The 17,874-nt window shown below is 41.6% G+C and overlaps 2 protein-coding genes across 2 annotated transcripts; one reads left to right on the plus strand and one right to left on the minus strand.

Annotated features, from left to right (window-relative positions):
• The first annotated feature begins 2,511 nt into the window (after positions 1 to 2,511).
• ttbk2b (tau tubulin kinase 2b) lies at positions 2,512 to 14,637 on the plus strand. Its single transcript, XM_004568734.4, has 15 exons — positions 2,512 to 3,084; positions 3,489 to 3,611; positions 3,706 to 3,853; positions 7,818 to 7,891; positions 7,973 to 8,113; positions 8,201 to 8,305; positions 8,847 to 8,912; positions 9,493 to 9,585; positions 9,671 to 9,796; positions 9,900 to 10,057; positions 10,252 to 10,441; positions 10,819 to 11,033; positions 11,122 to 11,584; positions 11,874 to 12,547; positions 13,461 to 14,637. Exons 2-15 carry the CDS (start codon positions 3,543 to 3,545, stop codon positions 13,801 to 13,803), a joined length of 2,865 nt encoding a protein of 954 aa, XP_004568791.1. The 5' UTR covers positions 2,512 to 3,084; positions 3,489 to 3,542; the 3' UTR covers positions 13,804 to 14,637.
• A 1,024-nt stretch (positions 14,638 to 15,661) lies between these two features.
• churc1 (churchill domain containing 1) lies at positions 15,662 to 17,818 on the minus strand. The gene is made up of 4 exons (XM_004568732.2): positions 17,606 to 17,818; positions 17,280 to 17,415; positions 16,109 to 16,179; positions 15,662 to 16,024 (listed from the first exon to the last, which is right to left on the minus strand). Exons 1-4 carry the CDS (start codon positions 17,642 to 17,644, stop codon positions 15,932 to 15,934), a joined length of 339 nt encoding a protein of 112 aa, XP_004568789.1. The 5' UTR covers positions 17,645 to 17,818; the 3' UTR covers positions 15,662 to 15,931.
• Positions 17,819 to 17,874: the final 56 nt, after the last annotated feature.

The following is a 17,874-nucleotide window of genomic DNA, read 5'->3' on the forward strand; positions in this document are numbered from 1 at the left end:
GGGTGCATGCACAAACCATTTTGTGCCTCATTTTTCACATGCAGAAGACCCACCTACACCCACCAGCCACTTTGGTGGTACACCTGCTCAGCTACATTTTGGCATGCAAACATTGTCAACATGACCTACTGAATAAACAGCGCATCAGAATGGTGGAAGAAAAGTCAATGACAGATAGTTTTCATCTTCTCTATTTAAATGGGTTGTTTAATGGACTGTACTTAATATTATTGTTCACCCAGTCGCGTGCACATTTATGCAGGGTCTTTTTTTTCCCTTTAAGCCTTAAGTTCTTCCTCACATTCCCACAGACTCACTCATATTACAAGGGATGCATCGGGAGAGTTCAGTCTCTTGCCCAAGGATACTTAGACATACAGACTGGGTAAGCCAGGGGCTGAACTGAGAGTGTGTCTCTGTTGGTTAAATAAAATAAATTAAATATAAATACAGAGCCCCAAACCTCCTCTGGCATTAGCATCAAGACAAAAGCTGTGCACTAGGAGCTTTGTGGCAGGGGTTTCCACAACTGAGCAGCTTCTGGAGGTGCAATGTGTAAGCGGCCCAGTGCTTTTGCCCATATAGTTTATGTGGAACGGGGCTCTGGGGCTTTGACTCAAACATTTTGTTCTTCACCTGCTTGTTTTTGTTAAAACAAACTTGAGGAGCGACAGGTGGCTCTGATTGAAAATCTAAAGCCACTGCATGCTCATATAGTAGCCGACTTGCAGTAAATGTTTTCTTGCTTCTCTATATTTAATAGCAACATTATTCTAAATATTGACATCATCGTGACTTTAGACTCACAAGTAAAACAGAACTCATCAATAAAATGTTTGCTAAGGTCAGAAATCCGAGAAGTCAAGTATACTTAGAGTTCTTTTTTTTTTTAGAGGGGCTGCCACTGCTAGAAATTCCAAATAATGATGACAACTTTTATAATCAGTTGTTGACCTCATGCAACACACTTTATTTATCTTAGTTTTTGATACTCATTGCATTTAAACACATAAATGAGAACACGTCATGATTTCATGAAACAGATGTGTGTTTATTTTGCATGTGTTTCAAACACACATGCCTCTGTTTGTAGCACACATGTATAGTCAACTTTTGCATGTTCAGCTCTTTATCTTTGTTTTTGTATCCCCATTGTTAGTGGGGCCCTGTATTATCGCATGCACATACAGTCAGCAATCACAAAGACGTAAACATAATACAAATATCAACTAAATTCATAGAAGAGAACACAAAAATAAAATAATAGTCAAGCTTAATATTAGACACACAAATGTGGTCACTTGGCTGCTGAGATCTACCCAAATGAGGAAAAGATGGGCCTTCAAAATGCACCTCTTTCAAATGCAGGAACTGGAATGTACCAAGTGTCACGTCATCGCAGGGGAGGCCAAGAAATGTTTACTTTAAATAGGTTGTTTATTTTACGTGACATTTGAGTTTGGTATTCAGTTGTTTTTGTTTTTTGCATTAGATTATTGATAAGTTAAACTAACTGACAAACTAGTTGCTGTTTTATTTACTTCTTATAAGATAACTTCTTTGTTGTAGTTCCCCCGTTGGGCGTCTTTGGTGTGATCAGCCAGTATTTAAGTTCCCTTTTCTTTTGTGTCTGATAGCTCAGTTATATTTTCAGTCTGGTTTTGTGTTGTAGTTACTTTACCCTCATGCCTAACCAGCTGAGTCCCTCACAGTCTGTGTTTTTACCCCTTTTGGAGTATTTTGGAGACAAATGCTGGACTTTGTTCTCCACTTCAGGTTGACATTGTTTTGTTGATTTAGATCATAAATGCTTAGAATAAATAAGCTAATAAATGATGCATTATCACAACATTTGCACAGAACAGTAGATTTAAGCTGCAATCTCTGCATGTCTTCCTTCATTGCTTCCATGAACCGCCTTAGTGGCCTTCCGCTTTTCCTCCTGCCTGTTAGCTTCATCTTCAACATTCCACCATCCCTGCTCTGTGCATGTTGAGACTACCGCCGCCTCCTTACACTCTCCTCCATCTGCTTCCTAATCTCACCATAGTTGACAATGTGGTCTGCAATCATCACAATCCATGGAAACTCCAGCCTGACATTGTCCTTTAACCTCTTCATCACAATAGCAAAGAAGAAAGGCTCAGGACCATCCCTGATGTAATCCCATGCCCAGGTTGAACCCCTCTGGTGCTGTGCAATACAGCAAATGTTGGTATAGAGCCAATAATAAGTAAATACAGGGTTATACCAATACTGATACTGACACTTTTAATATACCAAAGGCAGACAATATAGGGGAGAGCAGTGTGTCATCACTTATGAAATGACCACTAAAACACTGTGATGTTTTACTTTCCATGGCAACATACACTGAACTGAGGCTAGAAACAAAGTATCGATCCTATCAACCTAGTATCGATCTGATAGTGATATCAGCATTGGTATCGATGGTATCGATATTTCGATCGGCCCGCCCATCTCTTCCTTCTGCCACTCCTGCGCATACCTCACCACTATCTTGCTCATAACAAATGAATGTCAGGACTTTGGGATAAAGTATATCTGAATTCCACTTAAAGTAATACTTTGGCATTTTTCGCGGCCCGATTGGCTTTTGGGACCTCATGTTGCCATATTTCTTTTAATTTTTATTTTGTAAAGAAAGGAACGTAATCGTCCCTGGAGACAGTGTGTGTCGCGAAGTGAAGGCTTATCTGTATGTTTTTTTTCAAGGGCACAAAGCTGCGGCTCCCACTTCGTTTCTCAGCCGCTGTATTCAGCACTAAGACTCCTTTCCTCTGGAGCGGTCTCCGTCAGCGTCTCGCGGATGCGGGACTTTGTGGAGCAATCAGTGGACTCGAGTTCTCTGACGTCACCGCTGCTGAGAGAGAGCGTTCGGGGCATCAGCAGCAGGCTAGCTGGCTAACTGCGGCTAACGTCAGCTATGGTCCACCACCATTGTCTCATTTCTGAAATAAACAACTCATTGGAACCGCTCGCATAGCTCGGAGTACGCCGGGAGCATGGGGACCGCTTGGAATTTACACTCTAGCCGAAATCGCGATAGCGCACAGGAGCGAGGTGAGAGAGGCTTGCTACCTAACCGTTATCCATTGGTAAATGTGCTAGTTAGCTTGTTTACAGGACCACTGCAGTGAACACTGTGTGCTGGCGAGGGTACCCTCTAAATGGCTTATCTTATCTAACGTCAACTGAATATTCTGTGCTATCTGTGTTATGCTTTAGCTGTGATTCCAACTAACTACACTATAGTAGGTTCTGTCTTTAAAAAAAATCAGCTAGAGAAGGTTTGGGTTTTAAATGCTCCTTTGAGAGACGTGAGCTAACATTCACATATGAGCCACATGCTCCCGTCAGAGCACAGTAAGATGACCTGTATGTTCTGTGGATTCAGCATCACGAAGTTTGCAGTGTTTTGAAAGAGGAAACTGACCTGGTCTCTAAAAGCTGTCCCCTCTTTGCAGTGAAGTGCTTGCGACACTGATGCTAGCTGTAGGCTGTAGCTGAGAGCACTCAGGATGAGTGGGGCTGGAGAGCACACAGACATCCTGTCGGTGGGAGACGTGGTCAGAGACAGATGGAAAGTGGTAAGTCCCACTTTAGAAGGAAGAAAAATCACGCTGGTTCATTTCTTCACTATAATACACTTGTTCCGACAATGAGACTTGCCTTCCTTTTCAGGCCAGGAAGATAGGTGGAGGTGGGTTTGGGGAAATCTATGAGGTTCTGGATCAGCTGAGCCAGGCCACAGTGGCATTGAAGGTTGAGTCTGCTCAGCAGCCCAAGCAAGTGCTGAAGATGGAAGTGGCTGTGCTGAAGAAGCTTCAAGGTGAGTTATACTGTGCCAAATCACTGGCAGAGTAGCTGAAGTAATTCTTGGGCAGGGTGTTTTCTGCGCTTAAATGCATTTGGCACCCATCAGAGAGTTTTTGGGCTTCCACCAAAACATAAAGAAACAAAGGAAATTCACTAGGACTGCAATTTTTGAGGCATATTTGTTTGTGGAGGTGAATTTATTCCGGGTTAGACTACATTTGTGTTCATGAAATGACAAAAAAACGACAGGGAGATGCAGTCTTGTGTTGTCAGGTAACGCAGACTCTTTGTCTTAACTAAATGTAGACCATTCAAGATTAAGTGCAAAGTCACTCCCCACAGGCTCAGTTTGAAAAACCCTGTTTGGGGGAAAAATAGTATGTAAAATGCCTTTTCTACCATTTCTTCTTAAAAATAGAATTTCTTTAATTCAATTAAAGTTGTTATTTCATGTAAATGTGGGTCATCTAGAGCACACAACACTGCAAAAAATGTGGTGTATCAGAATCATGCTTTGTAGCTTGTTCAAACAGGAAAGTAATGGATGACTTGTGTATTATCTCTAAGGAAATGTCTAGGATTGTACCACTTCATCGATATTTGCCTGGTTGACTGCAGTTGGTTCATTGGTAAATGACATGACATTCAGAAATGGCACTGGCTTTTTTTCTGTGGTCTCCTGTCGTTTTTGCAGTCTTTATAAAGGGTGTGATACAAAGCTGAGATAATTCTTCTTTTCCCCTTGTGCAAAATAGAATATGTAACAGAAATGCAAACTATACAAAAAGAAGAAGAGCAAATTCTTGTTTTGTACATTGGCTTTTGTACATTACAATTATTATTACAAATAATCGGTGCTGGAAAATATGTATTACTGAAAGAAATGTGTATATATATTTTATATACTATATATATTTATTTGCTTTTATAAAAATATATACCGTATACAGTATAATTCTAATAAATAATAATAAAAAATAGATATCTTCGTTCAGATTTACTAAGACAGGCTGCAGGCATTAAAATGCGCAGATGATGGAAGGGTGTAAAATTCTTCGGGTGGTCTACTAACAATGCAGTAAATTCATTTTCAGCTCATTTAAGTAATGACCAGCAATCTTCCAACAGCACTGCAAATTAGCAGCTCATACATGAGGGAGCGAGTACTCTACTAACAAAAATGATACAGTGTAACACAGTTTTACACATTTTCTTTATATCATAGAAATTTAGACCAATGATAGGCAGCTGAAGGAGAATCATCTTGTTTCTGATATAATGGCTAACTCTTCTCATCTATCATAGAGGTTGAGACAGCTGTGCTCTGGATACGTCTGACAGCTCAAGTGGTGCAGAACTTTTTCTCGATCTCTGTGTGAAGCTGAAATCTGTCAGTAACAGCTGACCTGTACGACATGTAGAGGAGCAGAAAACTTTATTTGCTGTCACATCCTGACCCATACACATATTGAACTTACTGTTGATTCTTACTGTTAATGTGCTCTCTGCGTTTTTTTTCTGCCTGCCACGTGAGGCTACAGTCAGTATTGCATGGCGTAGGAGTCAGACGGGAATCCAACACATTTCAGATGCGTCCTGTTAATTGCTTCATTTTCTCTGACATTTTAATATTGCGTGTCGTAGATCTGTTACTGGGGAGCAAAATAAAAAACTACATTGGAGTCGATTTGTAATGGAGCAGAGCGCTGTATGCAGACACACTCATCTGTGTGTTGAAATATGAATTAAAAACCCGAAACACTGTAAACACATTGCTGACTGTATAAAGTAAGTTGGCTGTCTGTTATACCCAATACACGACACAACCTTGTACAGTGATGAGCCACCTCTAATTCCTTTATATTTTGGTAGGGAAATGGGTATGCTTTCACTGCAATGGCAGTGTGTTTGACATCATTGTCGTGGTAACAAATAAAGTCATTGCCAATCAAATACTTCCCAGATGATGGATCAAAACCTCTTTCCTGATCTTCTCTATACATATTGATGATAATTGGATTAATCACTCCATAAGACCAGTTACCAGACGTGTTGATTTGGGCTGGTATTTCTTTTTAGCCTGCCTTCTTTTGTTCTCCACTTGTCCAGTTTCCTTAGATTTTTCTAAGGACACGCTTAACACCGTGCAAATGTGCCAAATTATCAGCTAACAGTTCTTTGGGAATCACCGTGTTGATGTTTATCAAACTATGTTATCTTTGATGTTTTTCCTTGAGTCAGCTAAAAACATTGGAATGAGTCATGTTTTTTGCAAAAGGCTGCTAGTATCAAAATGCCTAAAGATGCATTTTAAGAACTGGTTCTTTGCTGACTTTTCTGTTATGTGGAGACAGCTCTGGTTCATCGAGTTAGGTGCTTTTTTAATATGCAAACAAAAATAAAAATCATTCCTTTGATAATGGGCTGGTAAAAAGTCTAGATGGAAAATGAGTGGAAAAGCAACCAATGTCCAAAGATGAATTTTGAAAGAACTTCAAAAATCCTGGAGAACTATTGCTCTAAAAAATACAAGAAAGCCTGACTCATTTGAAGCAAAAAATAAAGAAATGAGTGGTGGCTCAAGACTTTTGCACAGCACTGTATATCTTGTATAGGGATCTAATCCTTTGATGGGCTTGGCTCTAAACATGTTCAGCGTGAGACTAGGTAAAGAGCTGCAAGGCACACACAGATTTGAGTCATCCACCCTTGCTAGGTGTGCGCTTGTTCTCGTAACACATTCCCTGTCATTCGAATAAATTCAGATTCGCAGAAGCAACAATCACAATCACAGACATGGTATAAAACACGCTTTTTTCTGTGTTAAATTTAGCACAATTTGCAGTAACTTTCCAGCCATAAATCGCATTAATAGCTTAAATTACTCTCTGCCAGTGTTGGTCAAGTTACTTAAAAAAAGTAATCAGTAACTAATTACTGATTACTTCCCCCCAAAAGTAATCCTGTTACTTTACTGATTAATTATTTTCAAAAGTAATTAGTTACTTAGTTACTTTTTAAAAAACACGATTTACAACCTGAATAGGTGATAAAGCAATAGATCTTACAGCCCAATTCTACTTTTTCTGCATAATCCATCATACAAAATGTAATCAAATCTCTTTTTAAAACGTGTTTTATTAGTTTTAATCTTTATGCATCAAGCAAAAATGTAATTATATGCAACATTCTCTGACTGGAAGAAATTTGTTTAACATTTAAACCTTTTTTCTGCACATTCCAGCACATAAACTCACACTTACACTCAGTCTTTCAAATAGATGCAAGTAAAACACAGCAGAAAATAAATAAAATCAAACACTAGCGGTCCTGTTGCTCTATTTTCACCTGTAAAGCAGGAGTGGGGTAGGCAGATGTTTGCCCTGGTGCAGGTGTGCCGCAGCGGTCAGTTTCCCATTACGTGGTAGCGCACTTGGTGCTTGCTCGGAAGTTTAGGGGGGTTTTTTTTGCTGTAAAAATAAGTTTTCTTCCCACGCACAACGGACGCTAATGTTTTTGTCACTTTTTATGGAATCAAACTCAAAGTAAGGTCAATACTTCCACGCTTTAAACGCTGCATGCTCATACTCTCTCCCGCACTCGATATATTATCCATTGTTGATCTGCACACAGCTGTTGTCACGAACGTCGCACTCGCCTACGTCACTGTCATGAGACATTCTCGCAAAAAAATCACGGTTTTAGTAACGCAGCGTGCTTACAGGAAAGTAACGGTAATCTAATTACCGTGTTTGCAATAGTAATCCCTTACTTTACTCGTTACTTGAAAAAAGTAATCGGATTACAGTAAGGCGTTACTGCCCATCTCTGTTCTCTGCCCCCCAAATTTTCTGGAGCAAAAGTAGCACTGACTCTGAACCTTATTAGTAAATCCTGATGGTAGTTTTTCAACACCAAATAGGGGTTTGAACATGAAGATGGGCAAAGCTCAAACTGTATAAATCTTTCTTTCACAGGCAAGGACCACGTGTGTCGCTTTGTGGGCTGTGGTAGGAATGATCGCTTCAACTATGTGGTGATGGAACTCCAGGTAAGAGCCTTGCAAATCAGCAGTAGTTTATTTAATCTGTTCTACTTCTTGAATTTGACGGTGTTGACTTTCTCTCTGAAGGGAAGGAACCTTGCAGATTTGCGCAGAACGATGACCCGCGGCACCTTTTCCGTCTCCACAACTTTAAGACTTGGCAAGCAGATTTTAGAGGCCATTGAAAGCATCCATTCTGTCGGCTTCTTGCACCGTGACATTAAACCAGTAAGTCGACCGTTGGGTTAGATCTTGTTTTATTTGAATATCACAAAAAGAAACTTTTAAACTTGTTTGTTTCTGTTAAAATTGTAGTCAAACTTTGCGATGGGAAGACTAGCCAGCACCTGCAGGTGCTGCTACATGCTCGATTTTGGTTTGGCCCGTCAGTTCACCAACTCCAGCCAGGAAGTCCGTCCAGTAAGTACTCTGTGCCGATTATACTAGAGCATAGTTGGGCTTTTAATCATAAAGGTACTTATATACATAAAATAATATGCTGAGAAATGGTTTTATAGCATAGTCTGCCAGCTGTTAAATTTTTTTTTTTTTTGGAAATTGATTTTAAATAGTGCCCAAAATAAATCAAAAAGAAGTTAGAAATGCATCACCCATGTTCTGTATATAAAAGTGCCAGTATGTATGTACACACGTAGACTCCCTGTGTAATGTTGTGCAGTTTAAAATCCTAACTTGATGTTAAACAAAAAAATATTGCTCTAGAGCACCAGAGCGTGATCCAGGTGTAATCCAGGGATTACAGAGTCAGAGGTATACATTAGAGTTCACACACAACTGCTGCTTTAACTCAGCATGTCATCATGTGACGTGAGCCTGGGACTCCACACTCAGAGCTAAAGTGTGTTACTTATGAGTTTTAAATGTGGTTTTAGCTTTGTGCTTGCTTTACATTTACACCCGTTTATCACTATCACTCTGCCAAATATCTCTTTTCTTTCAGCCTCGTCCCGTGGCAGGCTTCAGAGGAACTGTGCGATACGCTTCAATCAATGCTCACAAGAATAAGGTGAGCTTGCACTGTAGATGTATTGAGCACATCGATTATATGGAAGTTGGATGTAGCCCCTGAGTCTGAAAAGTGAAGTGCCTTAAACTTAGCTTCTCTTTAATGGCCAGCAGGGGGCGACTCCTGTTGTTACAAAATAGTTTGGGTTGTATAGAAGTCTATGGGAAAACAGACCTTGCCTCTTTCGCTCTGTGACCTCGTCTTATCTTCCCTAACGAGTTAATGACCCAGTGGCTGGTTTCAGATCATAATGAATAAAACATGAAGTTTGTCAGTCTAAGAGTCAGAAAAGAGGGTTGTCTGGAATATGTTCAAATCATGTCTCAGATCCAGTTTTAAGAATCCAGTAGGTGAATATGGTGAAAATTGCTCAAATTGGGGCTTCATAACAGAACTTCACTAATCATATGGTGACATCACAGTGGCAGTGAGGAAACACTATTCCTGAGTATATACGTCTAGTTTTGGGAGCATATGTGTTTGTCATAGACATGGCAGGAAAGTCAAAATCCCTGCTGGCATTAGGTCCAATTTTACCCTTTAACCCCCGTGCCCCTTTTTCTTGTGTCCAAATTTGCAGGAAATGGGTCGTCACGATGACCTGTGGTCGCTCTTCTACATGCTGGTAGAATTTATGGTTGGTCAGCTTCCCTGGAGAAAAATTAAGGACAAAGTATGTGCCTCAGTGAGTTCATTACTACATTTTAGCAATACACTGTAAGGTCATCCTCTCACTCTTTTCCCTCCTGTCTTCCCAGGAGCAAGTAGGAAATCTAAAAGAGACATACGATCATCGACTCATGCTGAAGCACCTTCCCTCAGAGTTTAGTACCTTCTTGGAGCACATCATGACCTTGGACTATTACACTAAGCCTGACTATCAGGTTGGCATTCACTCCCTTGTTTGGCTTATTTTGCATGTGCTGTTTTTTCTTCTGCAACTGTAAAATGCTGATGCATGTGTTTTCTTTTTATTCTCCGTGACAGCTCCTGATGTCTGTGTTCGAGAATGCCATGAAGAGCCACAACGTGCTGGAGAATGACCCCTATGACTGGGAGAAATGTGATTCAGAGGATATGCTGACCATCACTGCCGCAGCAACCACTGCTCAGCAGCTCACCCGCCTCACGCCAGCATACTTAGGGTACGTGTTTGAAATGCCGTAGGTCCATCGTTTAACTCACACTTCCTTCACACTCGGTTGGGTATGCGCTCAGTTATATAGCTGCAGCTTTTTTTAGACTTGTAATCTGCACAGTCAGATATCCCTGAGAAATCACTGCTCTAAATTATGTTATGGGAACGAGTTGCAAGGTGACCTTCCTGTCTCTTCCACAGCATGGCCAATGCTTCAGTGCTGCCAGGCGAGCTGCAGAGGGAGAACACTGAGGATGTCCTGCAAGGGGAGCGCCTCAGTGACGCTGACAACTGCCCCCCGATACCCACGCCGACCACCCCTGGTGCAGACGTATGGGAAGAGATGGACCGTAACAAAAACCATAAACACGCTCAGCCAATGATCAGGAAGGTCAGTGGAATGTACTTTAATGTAAAGTATGATGCTCTTAGCTCGGGATGTAATACTCATACAGTAATGCTGCTCTTTTGTGCTGTCGGGTGGATCATTTTGCAACACTACGCTGGCTGCTCATGCCCCCCAGTCATCACACATCATCACAGAGTGTTTCCCATAAATATGATTTAAGAATACATTTATTTTTCAATGAGAAAAGCTCTCTCTGACCTCTGCTCCTACATCTTCCTCTGCTAAACTTTGGTTGAAATTGCTCACTGTCTTCCTGACGAATTGGTAAAGAAGAAACAACTTGGGCTGCCTTCCCCTCTTTTTAAAGTGTCTTGCTACAGTTTCTGAAACTCCTTCTTCCTCTTTCTTTTTTTCCCCAGGTTGTGAGTGAGGATGAACACAGTCAGAACCAGGGAAACCAAAGTCCAAACACCGGCTCCATGCAGAGCTCACCTAGACGGGTGCGTTCAGAGACAATGTTTTTGGAACGGGCTGCACCGTTGCTCCGGAGGATGAGACACAGCCAGAGCTTGGCTTTTGAAAAGAGGCTCGGACCAGAACCCAAGCCCACCATTGAGCGATTCCTTGAGGCCTAGTCAGTAATTAAAAATTGCAATTAAACAAAAGCTTCAGCCTTTAAGCAGACACATTCTTACCTTAATGCTTACAATGTGTCATTTCAGCCTGGGCAAACAGCGGCCTGTCCTTTCTCACGTTGGAGAAAAGTCAATTCCTGAAAAAGGCCCTGAGCAGCAGATGTCTTCCTGCAATGAAGAGCGCTCTGGCACAGCAACCCCCGACCCAGAGGAAGCCGCAGCAAGCAGCGGCTTTGTTGCTGTAAACTTTAGTCCTGTGCCTCAAGAGGGAGACTCTCAGGAGTGGGTGATGCTGGAGCTAGAGCAAGGATCTGGAGGAAGCAAGCCAGCAGCAGAAGCATCACACGAGGGCAAGCCTGGGTCTCACATTGCTGCTGACACGGAGAACCACTCGTCCGAGCGGCAGGATGGCCAGTCCACCGGTGTGCCCAGCAGCCCTGTGCTGTCACAGATGGCCATGCCTGGCACGTGGTTACTGGGACACAGAAGGCTGCCGGGCATGCTGGGACAAATGCCTTCAGTCATTATGGGAAGGTCCCAGATGGAGCAGGTAGGAATAACAATAATCTTGTTGTACATTAACTGAGATCAACACAGGGGAGATGAATTCGACTAAACAGGTTCAACTTAAGGCTGACTTCACAAAGAGTTTCCACAGTTGCTATGCAAATGTAGATGCAATTTGAATGTTGGATGGATAATTTTAAGAATAAAATTTAACAGCGTACAACAGAAAAGAAATATCCAGTTATTACATGCAAGGTTAATATTATATCAGTTAGCTATTGTCTTTAATCTTAAATGTTATTCCCATCTAATAATCATCTAATTCCCTTCAGTCCTCCAGCTGTGCGCCACAATCACCTGTACAGGAGAGGAGTGATGCAATACCTCTAGAGGCACCATGTGCTAAATCTGAGGAAGGGAAGTTGGACTTGGCTCCTGTCCCAAGCCTTGCCAAAGGCCCCACAGCTCATCTGGCCAACGACAGAGACCCAGAGAGCGATTCTGGTCTGCCCGATCGCTCATCGGAGCCGAATCAGCAGCCTCAAGCCGATACCGTGGGCGGTGCTGTGGAGAGCACAGTCACCGTGTCCTCCTCGCCGCCTCCTGCTCTGCTCAAACGAAGGGACTCTCCCTCATCGCCAAGGTTGAGTCGAATCCCTGTCCGAGATCCCAGCAACCCCCTGGACTCTCCGAGCAGGGACTTGAACATAGAGAAGCGTAACCGCTGGAGCAGTCCCATCCCTGGCTCCCCCACCCACTCACCCTCTCCATCTCTGTCCTGTGACAACCTCCCCTCCGCCCTGCCCAGAGACAGGCTCTCCTCAGACCGAGGCTCCAGATCCGACTGTGCAGGAGAAGACCCTCTCTCGCTGTCCTTGTCATCATGCAGTAAAAGTAAAATCCCACGTCCTGTGAGTGCCACGTTTGTGCCGGAGCAACTCACTAGCAGGTTTCTGCCCCGGCCACCTCCTGGGAAACCGCCCATCCGCCCATGTGTAGACAACAGGTATGTGGTCCAAACTGGGGAAATGTGATACAATCATTGTTTCCCAGTAGTTTTTTTTCTCACCTGCCCAAGAAAGTGAAATGATCTATAATTGATGTACTACTAATAATAATCCACTCATTCCTGTTCTGAATGTTCAGCTGCTGCTAACCAGTTAACTCTAAACTCTGAACCAGTAAGCAGTAAAATGTGCAAATGTCTGATGTGATTTGTGTGTAACTTTTGAGGACTCATGAATGCCCGCTCTAATCCACACACAAGTACGAAGCAATTTGACCAAACATAAAATTAATTTACAAATGCATACGATTTTACGATGCATGCGCACGTGGAGATTTGAGACTAATTTCATGCTGCCAGCTTCGGACAGATCCATGAATGTACGCAGTAGTCAACTCCCAGTGTAAAACTGGGACATCTGGGCAATACATAACTGTATATCTAACACAGCAGAGACAAAACAAATTTATGTTGTCAACAAAAGTGACAAAAGAAATTAAACTACAGCCTTACATTAAAAAAATCAACTATATGATTCTGTTTGGGAACATTGAGTTTTAAAAAAAGTGAAAATAGGGCAAATAATAATCTTTTTCTTCTGTGACTGCACAAAAATCAAAGCATCCATCCTTCATATTAAGTCTGTTTGAAAACAAACAACAACAAAAGGATGGACACTGCCAATAGGATAAGCATACAATGAAACTGGAAGCACTGCTGAACTTTGTGTATACAGACAAACATAAACAATCATACTATTAAAATAACAGAATAATAAACAGTAGGTTCTTTGCTATAATAAATTAGAACGATAAATAAATATGTAATAATCCTAATGATAGCAGCTAATACTAATACACAGTAATTCAAATAGCTGCTGAGAATTAGTTTTGTTTTTTTGTTTTTTTTGCAGACGGCGGCGGTTAAGGGTGCGTGCCAGCAGCACCAGCGACGCAGACTTCCTGGCGAGCCTGACCCAGCTGATGCAGGACCGCAGCGGGATGCTCTTCAGCCCGCCTCCTTGCCCTCGCAGCTCATCTTCCTCCCTACAGCGTTCGCTCAGCTCCTCCCCGTCCCGGGAGCTCCGCGACGGCGGGGCACTGCAGGGCCGTAGCCGCTCTCCGTCTAGCTTATCTGGCTCCCCTCCTCGGCACGCTCACCCTCCGGACAGGTCTGGCGGGCTGGGTCAGTGGAGCCACGGCTCCAGAGGAAGGGGTTCGATCTACGAGGGTAAAGGCTCCGGCAAAGTGACTTGATGTGGCCGTGTTTCCACACAAATGACTGATCCGTATCGTGCAACTTGTAGCGAGAGGCTGCCTCACATCCAGTCACCCAGATAGCATGTGTAAATATGGTATTTACTCAAGGGAATGTACTGTATGTAATGTAAAGTGTATGATAAATTGTATTTATTTATTTATTCATTCATTCCTTGGATGTGTCTCTCAGAATACTTGACTTTGGTGGCTTGATACCTGCAGCAGAAACACAAATAGTGAGAAAATCTTGAGATTGCCAACTTTTACCTCTCATATCACTACACTCTCTTAACACTCCATATAGGCCTACTATGAGACCAAAAAGGTTATGTTTAATACTTGAGGGATGTAAAGAAATCTAAAATAAAGTAATGCTAATTGTAGATATGTACCATTAGGAAAATGGTATACACTAATAGAGACCATGTACTCACATTTAGAACACTACAGTAGTAAACAACACCACAAGCAGCACACAGACATCAGCATTCATGTATAGAAGCAGGGCATGCAGTCCCATATTGACCTCACTCCTGTAAAACTGCTAGATTAATTATAGTATGTAACAATGAATTGCTCATTTTGGCATATCAGAGTGTAATAGTGTGCTCTTACTTTGCTATAAAGTATTTAACATGCAGAAGGCATCAGCATATTAGAATGTACATGTTTAAGTGCACTCATACTTTAGTATTGTAATCGTGCATGAGTGTCATTGCAAATGATTTCTGGGTTGTTTTTTTGTTTTTTTTATTTGTACAATCGGCTGAAGCATCTGCATTTTTATTGAGCTGCTTCTGATCAAAATACATCCATGACATAGACCAGCAATGACTTGGACTATTCCTTCTCATGAGTTTTAAATTGTATCTTGTTGTTGTGCTTCATGCTTATCTTAAAGACAGTTTTAATATAGTTTACATTATAAGTAAGTAAACAAATGACAGCTCCCCCACAAAAGGTTTTCCACCCCTTTACGTCTCTGCTTCTTGATAATTAACAGAATTTATGCAGTTTCTGTTAGAATCAGCCAGTTATCAGATAAGGGGGAAAGAATGCACAGATGAACCTCGACTGAGCACGCTCAAGTGAAAAAGTGAGGTCAGACAACATCTAATATTTAGATAAAGGTAGATTAACTATACATCACACTGTGTGGTCTTTAAGATATGATGAGACCTGATTAACTGCATACAGTAGTTCATGATACTGTGATGATCACGTTATCAGCTTAATACAGTACTTTTCTCTTTGAGTGGAGGCTTACTTGTTGTCCTAAAAGTAGAATGGAAGACAGACTTCAGCTATCACAGTCCTCTACTTAGTTGTGCTGCAACAGGACTTCCGGTGATGCACTGAACACTACAATTCCATTGATGTGATGTTTGTCTACTCAACCCCAGTTTGTGTTTTATCGTCATCTTTCTATGTTCTTTTCTTTCCTTTTCCCTCATCTCCCCCAGTTGTTTATAGCAGAAAACCACCCCTCCCTAAGTTTGGTTCTGGTCTCTTCCTGTTAAAAGAGAGTTCTTCTTTTCCACTGTTGCCAAGTGTTTCCTCTTAGGGGATTGTGTGATTATTGGGATTTTCTCTCAAATATTGTAGGGTATTTGTTGGCTCCATATTTTAGTGGATTGCATGTTTGTTTGGTAAATGAAAGGTGGCAATATAAATTCAAGTGAACCAAAATGGAAATTTGCTGGCACCAGTGTACAACTTCAACAGTTCCATTAGTGAAAATGTCTTAACATTTAAATGCTAATTTTTTATTTTATTTTATTTTTTAGATTTAAAGTAAAATACGTGTTCTGGATTCATAGCATCATCCAACATGCAGGAAAGTGTAAGAAAAAGCTTTATAGTATAAAATATGTTTATTTACAATATAAGGTAAGCTGACAGTTTTTATGTCATAATGAAAGGTCTTTAAAAGTTATGCATACATATATTCTGCTCTCCTCCAATTAGCATACAGTAGTTCATAAACAGCCAGGAACTGCACCAAATGTATGACATGCTTAATTATAGAAGGACAAAACTTTGAGCAGATGACAAAAATGGTTGGAACCCTAAATGAGAAGCCAGCACCACACGAAACCTAAAAACCACAGGTTTCTTTTGAGGTCTAGAAGAGCGGCGCAGACTGTCTGGGGTCGTCTGGTAAAACGCTGATGGAGTCCTCCGCCTTTCCACACAGCATGCAGAGCATAGTGTACTCCTGGACAACACAGAAAAAGACCCGTAAAGTAACAGAATCCACAGTGTGAATCTCGACCGGTTTGGTGACGACAGCGCTACTTGCCTGATATTCATCGACAACAGAGAATGTGTATTCGTGCCTGGCGATGACGTGGTCACAGTTTTTACAAACATCTGGAAAGACAAACAGATGACGGCATTATTTTTAAACTTGCTTCTGGATGGGTTTTCCCACAGTCTGGAAGTAAAATAAAACGACAGCAAAAAAAAAAAGAAAGACAGATTTACTATAAACTACTGTGTATGACCATTTTGATTTAATAATAATAACAACACTATATCTAGGAGGAAAAGAAAGGAGGAAAGAAACTTGTTGCATCCTATTACAGTGCCACGCTCTGATTCGGTGAGCTCTTTAGAACGACCCATTCGCTCACAAATGTTTGTAAAGGCAGACTGCGAGGCTACGTGATTGATTTTACACATCTAAATTAAAATACTTAACATACTTTTGAATTCTAAATTAAGATTAAAACTAAATTAAGGACGTCATGTTTTCGGTGGGAGAAACGTTTCATCACTCATCCAAGTGACTTCTTTAGTCTCACCTGACTGCACGTTTCTTTAGAAAAAAATGCAAGTAATCTCTTTTAGCCCAAAATTCAGGCTTCAGACTGCCTGAAAACCCTCCATTTCAGGCATTTTCTTTCCCTAATCTTGGATCTGTATGTTGCCAGTGAGAGTGGATATCCATAATATGGTCACCTCAGACATCCCCAATCAGAAGAAGCTTGGCCTAAAAAGGGAGAGTCTGTTTTGTGTCATCCACTCATTTCATGCAGTAGATGAGGGCGCACCCAGGCCCAGCTTAAGATGAATGTGAATGAAATCAAAGCTACTCTAGTAGATTGCATACAGTTACAGAGCTGTACATGAGAGTAAGGAGTCGTCTTTAAAGACTTTCCAAAAGCTTTTGGAATTTGGCTCTTATCCATCTACAAGAGCACTTATGTATCGTCCAGAGGTTATGGGATTTTCCATGGAACCCACTACGTGGAAAGGGAAATAAAAAATTGCAAGGACAGTTTTCTATAAGATGTCAGTGCAGCCATACAGGTCCTTCTCCAAACCTAACAGACTGCCTGGGAATACATAACAGTAGGTGGGGTGTGGGCCACATACTACCGCCCCATTGAAGTGCATTTTTATCTGGTGGCACTGCTATTATCTTCAGGTTTTCTCTTCTAGTTGGAGCACTGTTGGGAGAGACTAACGGTCATATGTGACGATCTCTTCTCCATCATCGTCCTCGGTGGCCTTGTTGCTGATCATCACGAAGTCCCTGTGATGGCAGTTGGCACAGCCCAGGTAGTTCATCAAGTAGGAGCCGTTCTCCAGACAAGTGTTACCCTGTGCGGGGAATAAAGCATTGCAAACATATTTTGGCTCCTTAACGTGATTCTTAAGTATTTTATCAGAGCATCACTGTTTGTTTTGGATTGTTTACCAAACGGAAGTGAGACAAACGTCACTCATAGCTAAGTGTAGCGTTAGCTGGACGGGGTACTTTAAGTTTAGTCACTCGGTATCATCAACTTACCCGGTCCGGATACTCTTTCTGCACACAGCCGTTGCACATTTTAACCAAATAAAAATTTAACTAATTAAAATAATTATAATTATTAAAGAAGAAAAAACGCCACACATACAGTAACACCCAGCTAACAAATATGTAGAAAAACCGCCTCTTCCGCACGGGACGGCGGTCTCTGTAGCCCAACCAGAGCTGTAAAACATCCTGAACGGCGGACATTGCTCGAAATCCTTCTACTTGCCCCATCTTACCTTTTGTAGATCTACGACATCTCC

The sequence above is a fragment of the Maylandia zebra genome, linkage group LG15 (genome assembly GCF_041146795.1).
Source record: "Maylandia zebra isolate NMK-2024a linkage group LG15, Mzebra_GT3a, whole genome shotgun sequence".
NCBI lineage: Eukaryota > Metazoa > Chordata > Actinopteri > Cichliformes > Cichlidae > Maylandia > Maylandia zebra.

Excerpts from the sequence above, each read along its gene's own strand:
- churc1 (XM_004568732.2), bottom strand. The coding sequence starts at position 17,644 with ATGTGCAACGGCTGTGTGCAGAAAGAGTATCCGGACCGG. Across the intron at positions 17,416-17,605 it reads AGAAAGAGTATCCGGACCGG|GGTAACACTTGTCTGGAGAA; the intron begins GTAAGTTGATGA and ends TTCCCCGCACAG. Across the intron at positions 16,180-17,279 it reads AGAGATCGTCACATATGACC|ATGTTTGTAAAAACTGTGAC; the intron begins GTTAGTCTCTCC and ends TTGTCTTTCCAG.
- ttbk2b (XM_004568734.4), top strand. The coding sequence starts at position 3,543 with ATGAGTGGGGCTGGAGAGCACACAGACATCCTGTCGGTGGGAGACGTG. Across the intron at positions 7,892-7,972 it reads ATGTGGTGATGGAACTCCAG|GGAAGGAACCTTGCAGATTT; the intron begins GTAAGAGCCTTG and ends TTCTCTCTGAAG. Across the intron at positions 9,586-9,670 it reads GGAGAAAAATTAAGGACAAA|GAGCAAGTAGGAAATCTAAA; the intron begins GTATGTGCCTCA and ends CTGTCTTCCCAG.